Source organism: Brachionichthys hirsutus, chromosome 12, assembly GCF_040956055.1.
Source record: "Brachionichthys hirsutus isolate HB-005 chromosome 12, CSIRO-AGI_Bhir_v1, whole genome shotgun sequence".
Lineage (NCBI taxonomy): Eukaryota > Metazoa > Chordata > Actinopteri > Lophiiformes > Brachionichthyidae > Brachionichthys > Brachionichthys hirsutus.
This window is the reverse complement of record NC_090908.1, coordinates 11607442-11629128: the sequence shown is the minus strand read 5'-3', so window position 1 is coordinate 11629128 and position 21687 is coordinate 11607442. Positions and strand designations below refer to the sequence as shown.

Sequence of the window (21687 nt, the reverse complement as noted above, 5' to 3'; positions counted from 1 at the left end):
CCCCCTTGTGGCCGACAGGCGCCAGCGCATCACGGACGAACCTGGAAAACAGGAGAACCATCGAAAGAAAACAACATTCAATTCACTGTCTCTCCTTTTCTCAAAATAAATTAGATTTTGCGACATGATAAATTATTAAAATTAAAAGGCATGGACACTTCACGTTGTTCCACAATACACAGTCTCATCCAGAAGCTGGAAAACTATTCTAATATTTTTTAATCCACTCTGAATATTGTGTTCAATCCTACGGTTATCCAACCACGTCCATCATTTAAAGCGGAGCCACAGGAAAGACCAGGCAGACACGACCGAATGTCTTTTTCTTTATTTGCAATAAAAAATAGGTCGAAGATCTCCCTTTACAAATATACCAGGGAAATGCAGCACGTTGTGAAACCCAACCCAAACAGAGCCAGAAACTGCAGTGGAGTTAAAACCCCACTTGGAAGGACAGAATTAAACAGAGAGACACTTGAAGAATGCGATTACAAACACAACGCTCCTCTTTGAGACGAGGACGGCGTGACGGATTCGCTTCCTCTCACAATCCCGTTCGTGTTTGAAGCAGCGAAACCAAACGAAGCAGGAATTGCACTCAGTCCTTCAAACCAAAGCAAACTGAATCCTCGTAAACATTGGTGTATTATTTACATTTACAAACCGATCCGAACTCCGAAATGTGCTGCAACTGTGTCACTGACTGAGCAGCCAGAACTCGCCAGCAGGGGGCAGCATTGAACCACCTGAATGTGAGACGTTCTTGGACTCGTCTCCAGATGGTTTCAAGCTCGTCCCCTGTCCAACGAAGTCCAGAGAGACCGGAGACGAGGCCTGGTGGCCGTACCGGCAGAGGAGGAATAAATAAAATAAAATAAACGGACTGCAGCCTCAAGCGACGAGTTTAGACGAGCTCCAATCCGACTTTACGTGACGCGATCGCATAACTGTGAATGTCAGAGTACTGAGAGAACAACAGTTAAATAAATCATTGCCAAGGCCTCAGAGATAAACCGATACAGGCGCAAACCACCCGACAGAAGACTTCACCGCACGCAAACACTTAAGGGCATAGCAGAGACGAAAAATAACCACGCCGACCCCCCCGACAACCCAAGTTTGCATGTGAAGTCCCAGAGATGTGCTACAGGAGAACCGGAAGTTCCAGATCCATCTCCGAACGACAACTAGCGTGTGAAGGCCCGACGTATTTAAACCTCGTTTAAACGACGACATTCAATCTGGCTTCTTGCCGTTTTGCTGTTTGCTTCATCGGTTGAAGTTTGTGTTCGTCTTGGAGTCCGTAGGAACGGACGTGGAGTCGGGCCGACCCGACGACGTTTACGAGGAGAACTTCGCAGCGTTTGTGAGGAAAGATAAGGAACCTCTGGAACCTTCTCGCTCACACCGATCAGTGATTAGTCGTCCATGATTGACAAAAAACAAAAAAAAAAAAAAAATGAAAAAATGAAACAGCCGAACTGCATAGAAGCGTTTCCAAGTCCGTCCCGGGAGCAGCCGGCGGATCAACGCGGCCTCTTGCGTGTGACAAAGATCAGAACCCGGCGGATGGCGATGAGGCGGTCCTTGAGGGAGTTCATGGACAGGATGGTGAGCTGGGCTCGATTCTCCAGTGGCAGGACGGCGAGGAGCCACCAGCACCAGGCCGGACCGCTGGGACTGGCCTGCGGGAGGAAGGAGCGTCACTAAAAGGTGTCAGAAACGAATGGAACCTAAAAAGTCTCGTCCACTGAGAAGCTTCGGAGACTATCGCAGCGCGTTTCTCTCTGAGCGTGCCGACCTGAGGCTCCGGGTCTCTGCCGGGAAGGTGTCCGAAGTGACTGAGGATCTGGCTCTTCATGTCCTCCTTCAAGGAGGTGAACCAGCCGTTGGCCTGATCGTACACGGAGTCGTGCAGCTTCAGCAGCTCCACCAGCTCCTCCGCCTCCACCTGATGGGACGGAGAGGTTTTAGAATAGCAGGGGGGAGGGGGGGGGGGGGACGACCGAAAGAAAGAAGACTCTTTGGTCTCTCACCTTCTTGTCTTCCAGGTACTCGATCTTTGCCGTGTGGTACCCGTCCCTCTGCCCGTGGCCGAGGACCTTGAAGCGCGACACGCCGATGGTGTCGACCACCGAGCGGCCGTCGTGGAAGAACTTCACGTCTCGCACCTGAGGCGAAGGACACACGCATTTAGAACCTCTGCGACGTTTCCCTTGAGCCGGGGGGCGCCGATCCAAACACCCACCTGCAGCATGCAGCCGTAGTCGGCGAAGCCTTTGAGCTCGTCGGCGATGCACATGCCGAACTGCTTGGTGCCCGTCTCCATGGAGCGGCGGATCATGAGGCGGTAGCGCGGCTCGTAGACGTGCAGCGGGCAGGGGATGGTGGGGAAGGCCATGGTGCACACGAAGATGGGCACTTCCTGGTTCAGGCTGCGAGAGACGGCGAGAAAGAGTCGCTTCAGTCTCGCCGCGAGTTTTAAAAAAATCAGCACGAAACATTTCTGGAGCCTTTCGTTCGTTCGTTCTCACTTTGAGAGCTCCTTCATCTCCTCCTCGTGGATCTTCTTCCTCTCCGCCAGCTCGTCCCCCAAGAAGCGCTGCAGCACCTCCTCCATCATCAGGGTCTTGTTGTAGCCCCTAGTGGCCAGATACTGCGATGACAACACAAAAAGGGCCGCTTTGGTCAGAGCTCAAACTGATTGTTGATTATTATTCATGATTATGATTACTTTATGATGCTTATTTTAAATGGCGCCTTCACCTCAGACAGGTTCTCCTTGCAGAGGGGGCAGTTGGGGTTGTGGTCCAGGCAGCGCTCGAGACACTTCAGGCAGAAGGTGTGACCGCAGGGCGTGGCCACCGGCTCGTAGAACAATCTGCAGCACGAACCGAGTCAAACAAATGTTGCTTTCATTCATGTGTGTGTGTGTGTGTGTGTGTATGTGCGCGTCGGTCACCTCATGCACAGTGAACACTCCACGTCTCCGCTGTCCAGCAGCTCAGCAGGAACCGTCCTCCCTCCGCACGCCGCAGCCGCCTGGGCGCCGCTCGCCCCGTCTGTACGGCGACAGGAAGACATTCAGCGTGCGTTCGGGCTGCTTGCTCAAAGCTTTGTAATCCATAAACGAATAAGAACATCCCCCTCCCCCCGAGAACACGAGACGGACGTTAAAATGAAGACTTTGGGACGAACCTACCAGGTTTAAGTAGTTTAGGAGGAGGAGGAGTGAAGTTTGCAGAGGCTCCATCGCCGCTGTGCTTCCTCTTCAGCCCACCGGGGGGAGGTGGCAGCGTTGCCAGAACAGCGGCCAGGCTCTTGGTGCTGCACTCCCCAGGAGTCGGGTCCGATTGATCAGGACGCTGAGCGGAATCGAATCCCGAGTCCTGAACAGAAGCACAGATTGACGTATCAGCAGATGATGGATTATGGAAGTCAAAACGTCACTTTTTAATCCAGATGATTTAATTAAAGAAAAAAAAAAAAGCATCTAAAGTTATCGCAATGACCTGCAAGGAGGATCCAGGCTTCTGCGTGAGCGGCCTCAGGGACCTGAGCAGGGCCGGGGGTTTGACGGGGCCGTTGGCCCCCCCCGCCTGCAGCGGGTGCAGATGCGTTGGCAGCTCCTCGTTCTCAAACACGGAGGAGAACAGCTCGCTGAGAACCTGCAAGGGGGGGGCGTGAGGAATATTCATGACGCTAGTAGATGCTAACACGCAGCCATCAAAACAATTACAACACCAGACAGATTAGGAACGCTAAAGTCAAGAGGCGTGGGAGCGGCTTTCTTACCGTCTGAGCTTCCAGCTTCACTTTGGTCCAGTCGGGTTTTAAAGCCACGCACATGAAGTATTCCTGCAAGGCCTCGTCGTTCCGGCCGGCGCTACCGAGCGCCGCGGCTTTCAGACGGCGAGCCTAGATAGGGGGGGGGGCAAGAAAAGATGGAGGATTAAATCAGGACGCTGCATTAGCTTAAGCACATTCATTCCCGAGGAAACGTGATCTTTGACCTCCACCTTTGTCCAGAGGGGTTTCATCCTACAGAGGCTGGCGGCGTCCTGCACTGCCTGACTGAAGTTCCTCATCTCCATGTGCAACTCTGCCCGCTGACACAGCAGTCTGCCTACAGAGGGCGCTACGCAGCGCAGGGGGGGGGGGGGACAACCACAAAAGATGGGAGACAAAGTTCAAAGTTCAGTATCGTGTTTGCGAACGCCTCAAACGCAGTTTACTCATGAGAATATTTCGCTCAGGTTGGGCGACAGTAATTAGTTCACTGTGAAACGAAGGAGAGAGAGAGAAAGCTGAACCGAGGGCGGGGCAGCTCCCCGGGCCGATTCACGGGAGACTCGACCACAACGCCAGGACCAGAACCGGAAAACAGCAGCTCCCCGGGCTGATTCGTATTGATCTTATTTTTATACATGTTTCTTTGACTACAGAAAAAGAGCTTTTGACATTAAAAACAAAATCTGGCTGCAGCCCACGAAACAAAATGGTTCTGGCCTCTCGTGACTGATCGTACGATCAAAAGAGTCGCAGCAATTTCCGATGCTTGATTTTTGCTTTTTCAAAAAAGACCTGGAGCTTTCAGACCAGCGGCAAAACAGAGGCCATTACTCACAAGTGGTACATTTATCCTCGGGTTCGTCTACTCAAGCATCACCGGTAGTTACAAATACACGAACCAACCCGGCTCCACCCACAACACGCCGTCATCTCTCCATCCGAGCTGCACAGACTGTTTTTCCTCTCACAGTCGCTCTCTTTGTACAGCCACGGAGCGTAACCACGGCGCTAATCTCCGTGGTTTGTGACGAAAACGCCGTTTACCGGGCCAGGCACGGCTCGGGTAACAGCGCGTATGTCGGTAACACGGCGGGGCCATCCCGCCTCGTGCGCCGCCAGAAGGCCTTCCTGATCCATTTGTTGGGATAAACACTGGCTGGCAGAGACAGAGCTGCGAAAGGGCAACCCCTCCCGAACAGAAGGCACAAATAAATATTGATTTCCGGAGAGAAACATCGGATGAAGCGCCATCTGAGCGCTCCACAAGCCGAAGGAGGCCACGGTCACGTTTTATTTTACCGACACAGTTAAGAAACAGCAATTTACGACAGCGTTCAGAGCCAACCCGTTCAGGGTTGGCTCTGAACGGAAGGATCGTTAATCAGGACGAGAGGCGGATGTAATGGTGTCGATCATGTAACGCTTGACCTCGATATGTCCCAACAGGTGGATGTGGCGCCGCCTACCGGTGACACCTGAAAAACTAGGCCACTTCTACACAATAGTGCAGTTTGGGTGGTAAAATGCGTCATTAAATACGTTTTTCTTACGGCATGAGTGTCCGCTTACCGAGCACCACCGCCGCGTTGTACTTCTCCAAAGCACCGGAGAGGTTCTGGCTCTTCCACAGAACCTCTCCTTGGACCCAGAGCTTCCTGGCGTCGCTCTCGGCCGCGAACAGTTTGCCCAAAAGGCCTCCGAGGACCACGTTGGGCCTCAGGGCGTTTCTGTGAAACGCCGTTTTGCAGTGCACGCACTCGTGCACGTCGCCGTCCTCCAAGCAGCGTTTGCAGAAAGTGTGCCCGCACTCCACGGTCGTGGGTTCGTGGAGGAGACGCTCACAGAGGCGACAGGAAAACATGTCCGGGGCTCTGTCCTCTGCGCGGTCGCCGCCGTTTTCGCTCCCGTCCTCCCCGGTTAACGTGCCGGGGATGCCCGGCTCTTTCTCACGCAGAGTCCGTGCGATGGTTTCAACCAGAAGGCTCAGCTCCTCCGGGCGGAGTTTGCCCAGACCCGCCGCTAAGCAGTAGGAATCCAGCGCCTCGGATATCCGCCCGCCGCGGGCCAGAGAGTCGGCCTTCCGCAGACACAAGCCCCGGTCGGGCTGCTGGAGCTCCGCGAGCTGGGAGCTGTAGATCTCAATGGCGAAGGCGTAGTCCCCGGCCCGGGTGGCCTCCTCGGCCACCTCCAGCATGTCGGGGCAGATGCCCGCAGCCCCGGGGTTGGAGAGCGGGTGGAAGAACAGCTCGCCCCGCTGAGACCGTAATCCAGCCTCCATCTTCTTCCGGAGAAGCGACTACTAATGCAGCAAAAGTGAATCACTGACAGTCCGCTAAAAAGCAGATGTTACAGCCAAAGAAAAAAATATTACCGGTAAATTAAAAAAAAAAAAAAGCGCTCAATTAAACACGATCATATTCACGTGTATTAACAGTCACGAGGCAGTGGGCGAAGTCCAGCGCGCTTAGCAAAGAAAGATTATTCCCCCAAGTCGTCGTTAAAATCGCACAAACGCCGACACAGCCCAAAAGTTTCTTTCAGAAATACCTATCTGTAAATGGCTGCCGGCGATGAGAGTTCGTTTATCTCCGCCACATAAGCAGCGAAGTCCCGTCTTCGCTTCCTCCCGCGAGCCGCCGCTGATTGGCTGTTGTTTTTATGTAAGCGACCCAGATGCCGAGACCTAGCGTTAGCGTAGCGTGCTAACGGCTAACACCAGCCGCGCCTCTTCGACGTCCGCGGACGGACTCCTATCGACCCTATCGCCCGAACGTCCCGCGAATGTTGTCGAACCGGATTCATTTTCTCTTCTTAAAAAACGAGAAAACGCCGACAAAAATGAAAGTGTGACTCCGGTACTCCATCATGGTCGCTAGCCAGCTTGACGCTGCTCTTGTTGTTGTTGCGCCTTCAGATTTCATGCGCACAGATCGCCGAAGCGAGCGCGTGGCGTCACGTGACGCCACGAGACGAGCTCCCATTGGCCAATTATATGTCTCGCTTATATAACCAGGTGATATTGTATAACCTCAGACAGGCCGGATGACTGTCTGTCGTCTCAGAGCCAGTGGGTTTTATAAACATGTAACAAGTTATAACATAGTTATAAAACAATTATCTCGTGACGTGATATTCGTTCTGTTTGACTCTGGTTACCACTTTAGCTCAAGTTTACCAAGAGTTCTGGCTGTGGGATTGGGTCATTGTTTTATGTAACGCTTTACATAAGCATTGTTGGAGAACATCACGGTTCGGATTTATAATTTGGACCCAATACAAACATTTAGAAATAGAACTTTTAGATTTATGGGTTTGAATTAAATGCTTCTGGTGTCATTCAGATACTGCAGCTGTGACCTATTTTGGGGACAAAAAAAAAAATCTCCACAGAACCCAGCCCACAAAACTGGAACACGAGCGGAGGCCGATCGGGTCCCAGGAGCAGACTAAAACGTAGACTAGTTGTTGAGGAGCATCATAATTTTAGCTCACTAACTTCACTTGATATTTTTAGTGCGTTTTGGGGGGAAATGTTTAGCTGTATTGGACCAGAGCTTTGCTCCAGCGCTTCCAACATCTAAAAATCACTGTTGCCAACATTTCTTGTCCTAATCCCCGGTAATTCCAACACACACACCTCCCATCATCTGTTACTCTGTAATTCTTTGGGATTACCCAAACAGTCACTGACCCGTGGTTAACAGCCAACATTTCATTCCTGCACGCCCACTGACTGGTGACGGCGCCTCAGATGTGAGCACGACAAAGCATGCAATCAGTGTCGGCTCTTCAAGCTGTTGTCATTTGCTCATGTCGTTCAGTGTGCGATGGAATTAGCAGCTTTGCTTTGCTAATTAATTGTCTGTTCTTTCCAGGCTGCAAGGGTGGAGCGGAGGCGGCTTTAATAGTTTCCTTAAGTCTGCTGTGTGTCCGGGCTTCAGTGCTTACTCGGCCTGTGGAGGAGTAGAAGTAAGAAGAGGAAATAAAACAATTATCCCCACAGCGAGTCGTTTCCTAACCAGTTGGTGACTGTATTTCTTTTTTTTTTCACAATGCTCCTTTGCTCTCATTGAAATCAGATGGAAACGGTTGTGTAACTGAAATTCTGCTCAGCGCACGTTCCCCCACCGGCACGTGGCTCCAGTACAGGCACACACACACACACACACACACCTAGTGCGTGATATTGACTCTCAGGGGAGGTAAATAGCGAGAGCTGCCAGCGGAAACATGTGAATGCAAACGCCCCTCCTGCTGGTTCTCCCACATGCAGCGGAGGAGGGATTCCCGCGGGGTTGCCATGGTGCCCGTACCAGCTGGATTCATCCTCCCAACCCAAATGCAAACACATGCATTATTTCTTTTTTGTCAGCTGGTCTTTCACACCAAGGTGAGTTGGTTGCTGTAAATATAATGTTCGCTTTAGATTTAGAAGAGATCAGACTTTTTCTTTTAGGAATAAATCAGTGGAGTAATTCAGCATCATCCTCATCGCCAACAATACCGGTCATTAACAGAGACAACAACTTCACCATCCCTCTCATGACATTGCCTTTTTTCTTTTTATTATTATGATGCGACAAATGCGATTATGTCTGGACTCAAACTGCTGAATGCTTTATGTAGCGTGCAAGCAGCTGAGCTGGGCGCAAGATGGCAGTCTGCATCCTGGAGATAACATCTGGTTCAGGTGTCTGAAGACCGGTCCAGCCAGATTCATGTGGATTTAAAGATGGAACCCGACAAACAAAGCTGAACGGAAACATTAAATATTAAGAGATACGCAAAAAACAGCTTTTCTTTCCATATCCTATTCCTCAATTTCACTGAGGTGTCCATTTAATGTTAAATCTACAACGTCTACTCAACAGTAATTGAGAACATTAGTACTTCATTGAAAGAAGAGTTTAATCATCTTGTAAACTCAAGCCATGCTAAACGTACAGACAGAATAATAAACTTTAAAATGGCATTGCCGTCTCTGAGCTGCATAGACAAATAATGGATAGTGTCATTAAGTTGCTATTAAAGCCGTGTGCTTAAAATTCCACAGACAGATCGATTGGTGACAGACTCACGACACTGCTGGGTTTTTCTTGGAATGTGTTTTTTTACCAGTTAGCTCATAAAGATAAACTTTGTTCTGTGAGCACATGAGTCGCCGTGCGAAAGCGTGCTCCGGTAACAGACTGACATATTGCACGTGAGACATGGTTGGACGCTTCTGCTACTCGCCGGGTGGGCAGTTAAAGACGCACAAAACAAAGACGAGACACTTTCTAAATTTCGGTGATGCAAAAACATCATTATTTTTACCTATATATTTATTTTAAAAATGCAGAAAATAACCACAAAATGTAAGAAAAGAGAAAAGGGTTCAATGTTGTTACTGTAGCAGAAGATTGCAGATCACTGAGCTATGTGTTTGTGTAAGGGTAACTTTTTGGTTTATAGTTATATACCGTTTGTTATAGAGTTAATGATTGATTTGGAACAAATCATGAGCAAGAATAGGGAGTACAGGAAAGGGCTGAACAGTCAGCCCTGAGGAACACCATTCATAAAAGTCAGGGTAGTGGATGATAGTGCCGTCTGCATTTGTTTCAGTACTTTCCACAGGAAGATAAGTCACCAAAAATAACAACAAGACAGTTTGTTTAGATAAGAAAGAAAAGAACAGCGATCCACTAGCGCCTCGGGGGTTCAGTGGCATTTGCGTTCCTGGTGAGATCAGCGATTGTTTCCACGAACCTGCCTAAATTTGTGAGGTAAACATGGGCTGAATTTAGAGAGGAGACTATAATATTGTTCCTTTTCTGGCGAGGATGTTTCCTCCAACAGAAGAAAGTTACACAATGAGGGACCATTAATCAGTTAGCAATCATATTTAATCATTCAGAAGCTGCTTTTTTTTCTGTAGAACAGGAACATTTAAAACAGACTAAAGGATTGTCCTCCACAGGTACTTTACTTGATGTGGTATTAAATAAAGTGTCACTCAAGACAAGTCCCGCATCCCTTTAATGCATTATCAGATACTTTACCAAGACTTCCGTGAGACCAAACAAAAAAGCCCAAGGTTCTGCAGTTAGTGGGGTCACAGCCTCCGACTCCAGGCTCTCCAAATTGCTTCTTGTCCGGGAACTTCCCCTGAGACGCAGTTGGAGGTCTTTCCAAATGCTGTTGCCCCGAAACAACAGCTCTGAGTTCTGAGCTATACTTCAAAAAAAAGCAAAACCAGTTAAAGGCAGCGTTGCTTTATTATTTTTTTCTTTACAAATCCAATGAAGTGTTGACGGAATAGCAGAACTGTAATCGGCTAACTGTCACAAAGCGTGGAAATATATGTATTTAATACCAACTGTAGAACAACGGGGGAAAAGGGAGAAAAGATGTTGGTTGTATGTACTTTTAAAAATTACTTTCTGGTAATTAAAATAATGCTTATAAATGTTGAGATATGACGATAAATATGTTTTTTATTTAAAAGGGGTGAACAAATCTTCACGGCTGTTTTAACCTATAAATAATCCTTGCTATTATCAGCTGGCCTCGAGGTGGAATGTGCTTCCTGTGCTTTCCCTATGAAAACATTGGCGTTCGTTCAGCGTCCGGCCAGCCACACGGATCTGTCCCGATCTTTGTCGTTGAATCTGAGCAATGATTTCAAATTACTGGCTGTTAAAGGTGCAAACGAAGAATCGCTATCACTCGGAATTAACTTGCCTTCCTGAATTCATTTAAGCTTAGACTTACACACACACACACGGAGGTGTTTCCGAGCTCCAAAAGAGCCAAAAGGCGGGGCCAAACAAGTATGCCCCGCCCACAAACCAACACCAAAAAATGCCTCCATGATCCGGCTCCAGATAAGCGGCGGAAGATGGATGCGATCTTCATGAGATCCATGGATGCTGCTGCAGATCCTGCAAGGTGGGATGCCGCTGAGGAAATGGATTCACAAAAGTCCGGAAGAAATTCTGGCACACTAGGTTTGAGAGAGGACGGGGGGAACAAAATGAAGGTGAGCTAGCTAATTTCAGCATAGAACTCCTCCCGAGCTATTATTGATATTTGATTTAATTATATCCAAGACGTTCAACCTTGGCTCATGTGCTGGAGGTCACTCCCGGGAGGCTTCATGCTCACGTTGGTGAAGGTGTCCTCGTCCAGCATGTAACGAAGGACCCGTCCCAACTGCCAGACTGTCAAGGGACCGGCTCTGTCTGTCGCCACTTTGACGAAATCTGGAAGAAAATGCATCGGGTTTTGCTAAATTCACAGATCGGACAAAACCGAAAAACAGATTTACATGAAAAGTGGGGGGGGATGAAGAGCAAGAGGGAAAAAGATGGATGATTTTTTTACCAGTTTGAATGCCTGGAAACGGCGTCTGGGTCATAAAGGAGCTGCGGCCGAAGTCGATGAGTCTCACACGAGGGACATCGGAGCCGAGTTCAACCAAGACGTTGTTTGATTTGATGTCCCCGTGGAAGACTCCGTTGGCGATCATGCTGACGGACGCAGCCGCCAACTGCCTCATGACGTTCTGAGACGAGAGTCGGACAGGAAATGATGAGTGAGACGATTGTAGCAGGAGAATCTTACGCTTTCTTTGCATATTATTACTCTCGCAATTTGATTGGTCCTTAAAATGGACACAATTTGAGACACAGTCGCCTCGTACTTACTTTGACCTCGTCTTCTGCCAGGCGTTCCTTTGCATAGGCCATCAGGGTCAGACACGGCTCCGGCCGCTCCATGACCAGGATTACCTGGTCGTCCAGTCTGTACCAGTCGACCAGCGTCACGGCGGTCGATTTACCCACGGACTCCGGCCGGCCTCCCAGTCGCTGCATGATCAGCGCCTCCACTGGGATCTCATAACGCTCATTGTTAATGATCTAGAAGAGAAAATGTACATGGATCCAGTTATTTAAAATAAGAATTAGAAAAGTTCAAGTTTAGAAATGGGATTTAAAAGTACTCACGACACTTTGAAATTTTACTTTGTCAACCTTGATGTATTTGATCGCCACCTGAGAGACAGAACGGTTTGTTAGAGGGTAAAGGGAGGGCTTGCTGAATGTGTGTGTGCATGTGTGTGTGTGTGCGTGTGTGTGCGCATCCTTACCGGTAGGTTGTCTGATCGGCGATAGCCAGCGAAGACACAGCCCATCGCTCCTCTCCCAAGTTCATGAAGCTTTGAGTATTCTGACTCGAAGTTCTCTGGACACACAAACACAAGTTGCCTTTAAATGTGGAGAACCTTTCACGCCCATGACCGTTTGAGAACGTTGTTAACGTGGTTATCTGTAATCCGGAGCTATAGCGTATGGGTTCGCGTCCCATCAGCTCACCTCTGCTGTAAATGTACGAGGAGGGCTTGATCCAAAAGTATTCTGTGTTGACGGCAGGCCGATGATCTGGATTCTTCTCCGTCCCAGTCAGCGTGACGTCACCCACAGAAACCGTGGCGTCCCCATCAGTGATGTCATCGGTGGGCCTCAACCTCTTGGTGGGAGGCTGGGTCTCCGACTCCCCGTGTGGCCGTCGGCGGGCAGTCCTGGCCTTTCGTTTAGAACCAGGATTCTCCCGCTCGGTCACCCTGACCTTGACCATGGAGACCGTGGCGTCCCCATCAGTGATGTCATCGGTGGGCCTCAGCCTCTTGGTGGGACGCTGGGTCTCCGACTCCCCGTGTGGCCGTCGGCGGGCAGTCCTGGCCTTTCGTTTAGAACCAGGATTCTCCCGCTCGGTCACCCTGACCTTGACCATGGAGACCGTGGCGTCTCCATCAGTGATGTCATCGGTGGGCCTCAACCTCTTGGTGGGAGGCTGGGTCTCCGACTCCCTGTGTGGCCGTCGGCGGGCAGTCCTGGCCTTTCGTTTAGAACCAGGATTCTCCCGCTCGGTCACCCTGACCTTGACCATGGAGACCGTGGCGTCATCGGTGGGCCTCAACCTCTTGGTGGGAGGCTGGATGTCGAGATGTGACCGTTGGGCAGTCCTGGCCTTTCGTTTAGAACCAGGATTCTCCCGCTCGGTCACCCTGACCTTGACCATGGAGACCGTGGCGTCCCCATCAGTGATGTCATCGGTGGGTCTCAGCCTCTTGGTGGGGGGCTGGATGTCAAGATGTGACCGTTGGGCAGTCCTGGCCTTTCGTTTAGAACCAGGATTCTCCCGCTCGGTCACCCTGACCTTGACCATGGAGACCGTGGCGTCCCCATCAGTGATGTCATCGGTGGGCCTCAGCCTCTTGGTGGGAGGCTGGGTCTCCGACTCCCCGTGTGGCCGTCGGCGGGCAGTCCTGGCCTTTCGTTTAGAACCAGGATTCTCCCGCTCGGTCACCCTGACCTTGACCATGGAGACCGTGGCGTCCCCATCAGTGATGTCATCGGTGGGCCTCAGCCTCTTGGTGGGAGGCTGGGTCTCCGACTCCCCGTGTGGCCGTCGGCGGGCAGTCCTGGCCTTTCGTTTAGAACCAGGATTCTCCCGCTCGGTCACCCTGACCTCGACCATGGAGACCATGGCAGTCTTGGTCTTTCGTTTAGTGGTGGTGGTCTCTGCAAATAATATAAAACCAGTGACCATGTTAAACTGGATGTTTGAACATTATTGTTGCGTTGTAATTTCACTGGGGTGTTTAAATGGAGAGAAAGATGGTTGGAAAATAGCATCTTTAAATTAACTTTATTAACTGTGACAACTTGTGAAACAATTGTGAAACAGTGGCTAAATAAATACCACAACAACACAAATAGTCTGATTCAGCAGTGGTTGTTAAATAAGAACTGTCATCTTACACTTGTGAGGCGATTTGTATTGAAAGTATATTTGAAAATAATATTTACAAATGTTTTATGAAAAATAACTGCTAAAAAAAATGCGGCAGGATTTTTAAACTCACCTGAAGCAGTGACAGAGCAAACAGAATATCTTTTCCCAGATCTGAAAAGCATGCTTTATTTCTTGACTCAAATGAACAGCGAAGAATTTCTCTCAAGAAGAATTTTGCCCACTGAAGAACAGATGAACACTGACCAGTTTGTGTTAAGAAGGGAGTCTCGTGTCTTTAATGGCTTTGATGTCTTTAATGCTTTAATGTTACATCTGAGCTACCAGCACTAGAATGTATTTTTGAAGATTAAAGCTACATTTTGCTTTGATCTAAAGTGCCAGTTCCAGTTGCTCCACTCATGGGTTTATTTTTTCATTTGTTTTAACCTATTAATTACTTATTATTACTACTTACTTACTTACATTTTGCTTTAAAAAAAAGGTAAATCAATTTTCTGGATCCGACTAACAGAGCATGTGATTTTCACAAGTTTATTAACTGAAGAGGAAACATTTTTAAAAGTTTATTTTAATCCAAATTAGGCTTTTCTTTGCTTCACTGTTTTTTCTGTCTTTCACACGTGAAAACATCTTAACTCAAGAAATAAATAAAACTGTTCTTAATTCACAAATTGCCATTGTGAGATTTTCTTTGAATATGATAAAACCAGCTCACAAAACATAGCAGTATGCACAATAGACTAAGACTAAGGACAGAAGTGAGTATTTGTATGGCTTTATGCCGAGCAAGAGTACCACAGAGGCAATTGTTGCATTGAGCAGCAATAGAGAAGTGTGGTTTATGCCTCCCTCGCCGTTGCTCCTGTCTGACTCCCCATCACTGTTAATGGAAGACATCTGTCTCCGCGTCACCGATTGGCTTGTTAGGGGCTTCACAGAGTCTCCTGACAAAAGACGGTAATTAGTTGTAATTTGGTTTTTGCCATTGTTTCGTACCTCCTGCTATAAAACAGAACAGAGCATTTAATGATAAGAGACTTTCCAGCTTTACGCTCGTCTATAATTCACCTCCGACGTTTGCGCGGAAACCTTTGCATCCCGCACACATTTGTGCATGAAATACGTGCGTGCCTGTTGACTTTTACACGAGGACGATCTGCACAAAAAGAGTCAAACGCCATGAAGAACGGGGAAGGAAGAGGCAAAAAATGTGGCATCGGTGGGACAAAATGAACTCTGTGGAAACATTGCAGCTTCCTTTGATGACAAATCACGGCCATTGTGATATGTTCTTTGAAATGTGTGTGTTCTAAACGTTCCCTGAGAGGCACTAGAACGGCATCGACCAATGAGGGAGGCAACAGTGTGGCTTGTTTTAAAGGTGCGGCCTGCCCTGAGTTATGGGGTTAATAAAGGGGAAGGTATTGATGCGCCCGGAACACAAAGCGACAGGGATGTGGGATTGGACCCATTAGCGGGCGCCGCTCGAAAAGAACAACCCTGACAAAAAACGTGAAAAGAACCGTGAAAAATCAGAATTCCTTTTTCTGATGAAAAATAAAAAAACATTCAGTCAGACTTCTCCTTTACGGGGCGGAAATACTTGAGAAGGAATATTACTTGTGTTTTTTTTATTCCTGCAACACATTCGAAGGAGAACATCGTTTGAAACGCAATCAGAGGCGACTCCTCTTCGGGTCGAGGCGGCGACAAGGGGACCGTTTCACAGAAAGCCCACGAAGCGTTGGGGCGGTGATAAAACAGATGCTGGTTTAAAAGGCTGAACTGGAAACCACCAGGCTGTGGGATATTTCACAATAATGGTCAACCCCCCCCCCCCCCACCCCCCCAGGTGAAATCTGATCAGACACCTCTCTACTGGTTTGGTTTGGGCTTTTAAAGGTTATGCTCTAGATAAACAGATCAACATGTGTCGCCCATTTTTATATGATTATGGATTAGTAAATAATGCGTAAATTAAGAACGTTAAAGGTGAATAGAAACGTTGTAGTCTTCAGGTATTCGGCTAAAATTAACGCCCACCATAAAGTCCACACGTGAAAAGACATCAGGCAGATCACTCGACATGATGATGTTTTGTCTGCTCGTCCCCCACGGCCAGATTGAAACCCTCATCTGCACATTTGCTCGCTGACTCTTCGCCTGCAGCTTTTGCTTTCCAAATGGGAAAGTGAAGAAGACGATGCCCTCTGATTGCATCGCTGCCGGAGCCAGGGAAGCTGGCCCCATTAAATATTACAATGAAGTAGAGACAAATCCCATTTCCTTCCTTCACAGCCTGCTTAGAAACACATTTTTCTCTTAAATCCTGCGAGAATTCGGGTTCAAATTAAAGTAAGAATGACGAAAGAAGCCGGTCCCGGGTCATCCTATCCTCGAGTCGCCGCTAAGCTCGTTGACATGAATCACGTAAAAACATTTACCTCACGGAGACTATTTCTGATTTCCATGAGACATTTGTGCCTGACTCACCGGCAACAAATGATTCACCGATCTATCTATCTATCTATCTATCTATCTATCTATCTATCATCTATCTATCTATCTATCTAATCTCTCTCTCTCTCTATTCTATCTATCTATCTCTCTCTCTCTATCTAATCTATCTCTCTTGCTCTCTCTCTATCTAATCTATCTATCTATCTATCTAATCTCTCTCTCTATTCTATCTATCTATCGCTCTCTCTCTATCTAATCTATCTATCATCTATCTATCTATCTATCTGTCTGTCTGTCTGTCTGTCCATCTATCTATGATATTTAGGCCTGTGGTTTGTGTTCTTCCTCCATTACGAACTTGAACCTATCTGCAGTTAATCAATCGATTATTGATCTTTATGAAGTTCGTCATCGTCTTTCACCCTGAGGGAGGTTCCGGTCATGCGTGACATCATCACACAGCTCATGTTACGTCACTTGTATAAACAGCCCATTACATTTATTTCCAGTTAGAGTGTGTGTGTGTGTGTGTGTGTGTGTGATAGAGAGAGAGAGAGGGTGCGTTGAGTTTGCTCCAGCAGGCGCGCGGGTGATGACCGCGGGGCGGTGTGATTGGTCACCTCTCCCCCCCCCCCTGACAGGATGCGCTTTTAAACTCAGTGCGCTCAGAACCCACAGCTCATCCCAACGAGCCGGTGAGGAAGAGGAGAGTCATGACTTTTCCAAGCGTGCGACACGTTTGTCTTCTGTGCTTGTTCTGCTTCCTCGGACCTTGGAGCGCAGCAGGTGGGCCACCATGTTTAAAACTCTCTGACCGTTTCTGTAAATAATTCAGTTTGGATTGTTAGAATTTAAATTTGTTTTATGTATAAAATTAATATTGAGTTAAAGAATTTCTAATTGGACCTGGACTCTTTTTATTTTCTCTGACTCCTTTTAACTATATCAACTAACAGCATCTAAACTGTAGCGATGATATAAAATATAATTAGTTATAATCATGTAGAGTTGAAGTAAAAGTGTTATAATAAACCTACACTGTCTTTAGACAGTGTAGGTTTATTCTAGGTTCATTCTTCACCATTAAATAACATTTAAATTAATCTTAAATAAGGGGATTTTAAGGAGTAACAAAGCAAACTACAATTATTATTTTTTGAGTAATATCTTTATGATTTGCTTTTAAAAATAGTCTTTCATTGATACTTTATGGATTCCAAAAAATTGTGAAAAGCAACTTTGTTGGAGTCTGACATCATCTGTAGTTCTTTCAGCGGATGACTTGAACGCCTCTTCACTCGCCGTGAAATACCACGGTGTCAAAAAGCTAACTGACAATTATAAAGTAATACACTCAATAATATATACTAATATATAATAATCACTTTCTAATTATATTAATTTATCACCAGGTCATATTTATTTTGTATGTAGAAAAAGCATTTTGCTTTCTCTGTTTGCACTCATCACATAGACAGATTTTAGGTTTAATATTTTTTGTATTTCAATTCAGGATTTAGTCCGATTGCTGAATAAAACTTAAATTCCAAAAGGAAATATCTCGAGACTATACTCAGAGCTCAGACACACAACTTGTTGCTGTGCCACATCGCTTCAGCTATTTAATATCGCTTCATTCTAATCAAGTTGTTGCAGATTTTTCCACATAGTAAAAAATAAAAATACAGTGAAATGACAAAATCATTGTCATGTTGTGGCGCAAAAAGACATTTTGAATGGAGTTTTTATTCTGTTATATAAATCCGCTTGTGCTCTTCTCTCAGATACCAGCCCTGTCAGCCAGTGTGGAGGTGAGAGGGTGCTGAGACAGGTGGGGGAATTAGCCTTCTGACGTCATGACGTAATCGCGTCTTCTAAAGTCACGTGCTTGTTTTACAGCAAATGCGCCTTCTTCCTTTAGCTCTGTTTCCCTGACATTCCGATAGCCAACCATCTGTCATCTATTCATCCTTACATATTTCACTGCAGAAGAACATAGAAATTGCTGGGTGTTCTCTAGCGCCCCGTAGTGGACACTGCGCGCATTGCGCTTCAAATGGAGTAAAATGATCTGCAAACTGTTCAAGATGGGTGAATGACATTTTCTGGAGAGCTTTATTTAAGTCCTGCTGCAGATGGAGCACGAAAATCACAGACGGATTTTGTGTTTCGTTTGCAGGCGCGAGACGTTCAGGCTGAGGATGCGAGTGATGATTTGTGGAAAGACCAGAATGAGGTATAGATGAGCAGCATTCAAGGAAAACATGACATAAAAGTGCCAGTCCATTTAATAAAGCTGTGTTTTCCTCCCCATAGGACCAAATCCAGAACGTCTTCAAAAGAGTAAGCGGATTCAGTTCTGCTCATTCTCTGCAGCAGCAGCTTCCTGAACGTCTCCCTCTTTTGCAGTTCCTGTTTCATTATTCCAAAGCACGGGACTCAGTGGGAACTCTGCAGCGTGAGCTGGGCCGAGGGAAAAACAAACTTCTGGTGGTCTCTAGTTTCAGAGCTTTAATTCATCACAAAGTTTGTACATGGCGTCTGATGGATCTGATGTGACGTGGTCGTTTTCTCTCCTCCTCCTCGCCGCTCCAGTCCTACTCGGTTCATCCTCTGATGAGGCTTTCCCCTAAACTCTCCCAGACGCGGAACAAGAAGTTGGTACTTTTGGTAAGGATCTACATTTCTACGGAAGATATTTCCGTCCTAGAAACTAGATTTAAAAGGAACTTCCTTTAGTTTGGTCGTTTGTATTTTCAACAGTCTAAAGAATGGGTAAATTTGTCTGCGGTAAAACTGTGAAGTGATACTCTTGTCATTGGTCCAATGACAAAACTCTTTTAATTCATGCATCTCATTCGACTGGAATTCATTAGAAGTTGTCCCAGTTTTCTCACTTACTCTTCCCAGGGAAAATAATTCAAGAAAATAAAACGTGATTTTAAGTCTCCTTAAGGTCCTTGGAAAAAGCGCGGCAAAAGTAAATCTAAATCTGTGGTCGTTATTTGAAAGCAGCCCAGAACAGGAAGGCAGCCTTGTGGTTTTCTCAGGCAGGAGAAACAAAGAGCTTCCAGCTTTTATTTCTCGTCAACCTTTTCAGGGAGCAAAGGAGGGAAAAAGTCGTCAATAAAAAACAGCGCGAATCACATTTAATGGCGTCATTGTTCACGTTCGATTTACTGCCAGCAGTGACTTTTCTCTCTCTTCCTAATGAAACAGAAGATTCGAGGACTGCCGGAGGGGACGCTCCGGATGAAAAACGCACACGAGCCAAGGAGGAAATCGGGCTCAACGGAAGCCGAGCGGCGGGCGAGCGACTGGTGGAGCAACGCCGGGCGTCTCTAACGCGCCCCCCCCTCAAGACAGAGACTGAACGGAGAAGGAATCCTCGACCGCCACGGCTCCCATGCGTCTTCCTGCTTCCTGATGTCCATTTGAACCCCCCCCCCCCCCCCCAAACACATCATGTCCACGGTCACGCAAAACACGGGAGTCACAGAGCAAACGAGACATGATCATCGTTTATGATCAAACGCCAAACCCAACAAAAGTAAATAAATATGTGGAGAAAAAAGTGAGACTTTTGTGGCAAAGAGGTGAACTCGTATTTATTTTAACAGATTTAAATGTTCATGTACATTTTGTGACATAAAACCCAATAAAAAAAGTTGAACTTTGGCATTGATGCGTTTCATGATTCTGCCGGATTGAGTCACACGACAATAAGGTCGTTGGTTCCATTCTCGCCAACGTAACGTCTGCCCTTGAGCCATGCCAGATTCCACACACAGTACATGATGACGAAGAAGATGTCGCCTCTTCCCCCTCGCTGCTCCAACCAGCATCGGGGCCTCTGGGTTTTTCCTCGCACGGCGGCGACACAACGGCTGGATTGGAGCGAGAGGATTTTTTTTCATTTTTTTTTTCATAAATTTCATAAATAACAGTCCTCTCCTTCCGAGTCGCTGTCGTTTTGCGTAGGGAGCGAAGATCGGATCGATGACATGAGCTTGTCTTCGATTTGCTTCCTGGGGTTCTCCTCCAGGTCCGTCTTCACCGCGCCGCTCTCCGACAGCCTCCACTCCAGCTCTGGGCGGGACGGACGGGACAAAAGAACACGACGACATTTACAAGATGCGTTTCGCTTCACCGCGATCGCGTCCCGACGAAGGCGCCTATAAAACAGAACGATTCTCGGTTTCAGCTCGCTGCGTCTTCGACTTGCTTGCAAACCAAGAGGCCACAAATACGCCCGTGCGTTCAGCCCAAACGAAACCACACAGATTAGAGGTGGTAAATTGTGCGTTCAAAGTCCCGCCCCTCCTACCTTCAGCTTTGAGGTTCATGCCCCCGAAAACCAACGGGCCGATAAACTGCGCCTTCATGTCTCCCTCAAGGTAGACGAAGATGGTGGGCAGGTTGTGGTCGGGGTAGTTGGGGATGCAGGTGTTGGAGATGGACTTGAGGAACTTCGTCTGGGGGAACTTCCTGGCCAGGGCGCTCAGGTGCTGGTTGATGAGGGCGCACAGGGGGATGCTGCGGAAAGGAGGGCAAAAGTTAGTGGGCGTCGGCCTCGGCGTGGTTCCAATCAGACTTCGGGAGCCTGAGCGGCGGACCCCACCCTTGTTTGTAGAGGTGCAGCACCACCCAGATTCCGTCTCCGGCCTTGTTGACCTCCTTGATGTAGTCCTGCCCTGAGATCTCCACGACCTCCCGGAACACCGCCTTCATCTGGGATGTCTTCCACTCGGCGAGACGCTTCTGTCTGCACGAAGCGCATCCCACAGCAGGGTACGCTTAACTGGGTCACATCACAGGAATAGCTGCCCAGTACCCCCCCCCCCCCCCCCCCCCAATTCACCTGTACATCTCAATGGCAGCCTCGTCTTCCTCACCGAACTCATCTTCATTCTCGTCCAGTTCTTCCAGCGTCATGTCCTCGTACGTTTTAACTGTTCAGAGAAACAACAGCCGTGCGGCAGATTAAACGAGCGACAGCCACGCAGAAGCGCCGCCTCGCTTACCGACAGACTGCCGCTGAAGGGCCAGCTCCTCCTCTTCGTCATCTTTAGGCACTTCTTTGGGAGGTAGAATGCCTTTCTTCCTGAGGATATCGTTCCACTCTGTGTCTTCATTTGGGTCCTGGGGGAGAAAAATAAAGACATATCGAAACAGAGACAGAAATCCTGAATCCTATGTCTTTTTTTTAGATTCATAATTAAATCTCTAATCTAGAGACGGAGCTCCGTGTTTATTTTTTTTATTCTTTTTTGTTTTTAGTGTCTCTTGACAGCAACAGGAAGCCAGTTGAACTATTGATACGCCCTGCTACATCGCTAGCTAAATGTTTTCCCATCTAGGCTCCGCCTGGAATTTCTTTTAACAATTATTATTAACCGGCTTTAAATTACCCCATTAACCAGCAGTAAATGTAAAAGACATTTACAAAAACAATAACGCTTTACTAGCCTGCATTTTGACAAACGAAGGTCTCCTCTGAAATCGCACCAGCTGGTCTCCGATCAGACGCGGAAACAGAAGGTCCGCCGACGGACCGAGTCCGACAGAAACAATGAACAGCGAGGCTATAAAATAAAAGTTTAAGACATTCCGGGATTTGATAAAATCCAA

At 47.6% G+C, this 21687-nt stretch overlaps 3 protein-coding genes across 3 annotated transcripts; 1 reads left to right on the top strand and 2 right to left on the bottom strand.

The window, feature by feature from the left end:
* Window positions 1–313: 313 nt before the first annotated feature.
* Window positions 314–6070, bottom strand: lonrf2 (LON peptidase N-terminal domain and ring finger 2). The gene is made up of 12 exons (XM_068746253.1): window positions 5362–6070; window positions 4020–4138; window positions 3796–3918; window positions 3513–3668; window positions 3203–3389; window positions 2963–3062; window positions 2767–2881; window positions 2535–2656; window positions 2249–2435; window positions 2037–2171; window positions 1802–1951; window positions 314–1685 (listed from the first exon to the last, which is right to left on the bottom strand). Exons 1-12 carry the CDS (start codon window positions 6068–6070, stop codon window positions 1527–1529), a joined length of 2262 nt encoding a protein of 753 aa, XP_068602354.1. The 3' UTR covers window positions 314–1526.
* Window positions 6071–16769: 10699 nt separating this feature from the next.
* Window positions 16770–18795, top strand: nms (neuromedin S). Its single transcript, XM_068746608.1, has 6 exons — window positions 16770–16842; window positions 17841–17867; window positions 18192–18292; window positions 18373–18399; window positions 18466–18546; window positions 18652–18795. The coding sequence occupies exons 1-6, from the start codon at window positions 16770–16772 to the stop codon at window positions 18793–18795; spliced, it is 453 nt and encodes a 150-aa protein (XP_068602709.1).
* An 849-nt stretch (window positions 18796–19644) lies between these two features.
* Window positions 19645–21602, bottom strand: pdcl3 (phosducin-like 3). The gene is made up of 6 exons (XM_068746345.1): window positions 21526–21602; window positions 21081–21198; window positions 20918–21008; window positions 20678–20821; window positions 20384–20592; window positions 19645–20145 (listed from the first exon to the last, which is right to left on the bottom strand). Exons 1-6 carry the CDS (start codon window positions 21529–21531, stop codon window positions 19991–19993), a joined length of 723 nt encoding a protein of 240 aa, XP_068602446.1. The 5' UTR covers window positions 21532–21602; the 3' UTR covers window positions 19645–19990.
* Window positions 21603–21687: the final 85 nt, after the last annotated feature.

Coding starts and splice junctions, on each gene's coding strand:
- lonrf2 (XM_068746253.1), bottom strand. CDS start 6,070: ATGGAGGCTGGATTACGGTCTCAGCGGGGCGAGCTGTTCTTCCACCCG. Junction 2,882..2,962: donor GAGTGTTCACTGTGCATGAG/GTGACCGACGCG, acceptor TTCGTGCTGCAG/ATTGTTCTACGAGCCGGTGG. Junction 2,436..2,534: donor GAGATGAAGGAGCTCTCAAA/GTGAGAACGAAC, acceptor CGTCTCTCGCAG/CCTGAACCAGGAAGTGCCCA.
- nms (XM_068746608.1), top strand. CDS start 16,770: ATGACTTTTCCAAGCGTGCGACACGTTTGTCTTCTGTGCTTGTTCTGC. Junction 16,843..17,840: donor CGGACCTTGGAGCGCAGCAG/GTGGGCCACCAT, acceptor CTCTTCTCTCAG/ATACCAGCCCTGTCAGCCAG. Junction 17,868..18,191: donor CCCTGTCAGCCAGTGTGGAG/GTGAGAGGGTGC, acceptor GTCCTGCTGCAG/ATGGAGCACGAAAATCACAG.
- pdcl3 (XM_068746345.1), bottom strand. Junction 20,822..20,917: donor GCTGCCATTGAGATGTACAG/GTGAATTGGGGG, acceptor CGCTTCGTGCAG/ACAGAAGCGTCTCGCCGAGT. Junction 20,593..20,677: donor CTGCACCTCTACAAACAAGG/GTGGGGTCCGCC, acceptor TCCTTTCCGCAG/CATCCCCCTGTGCGCCCTCA.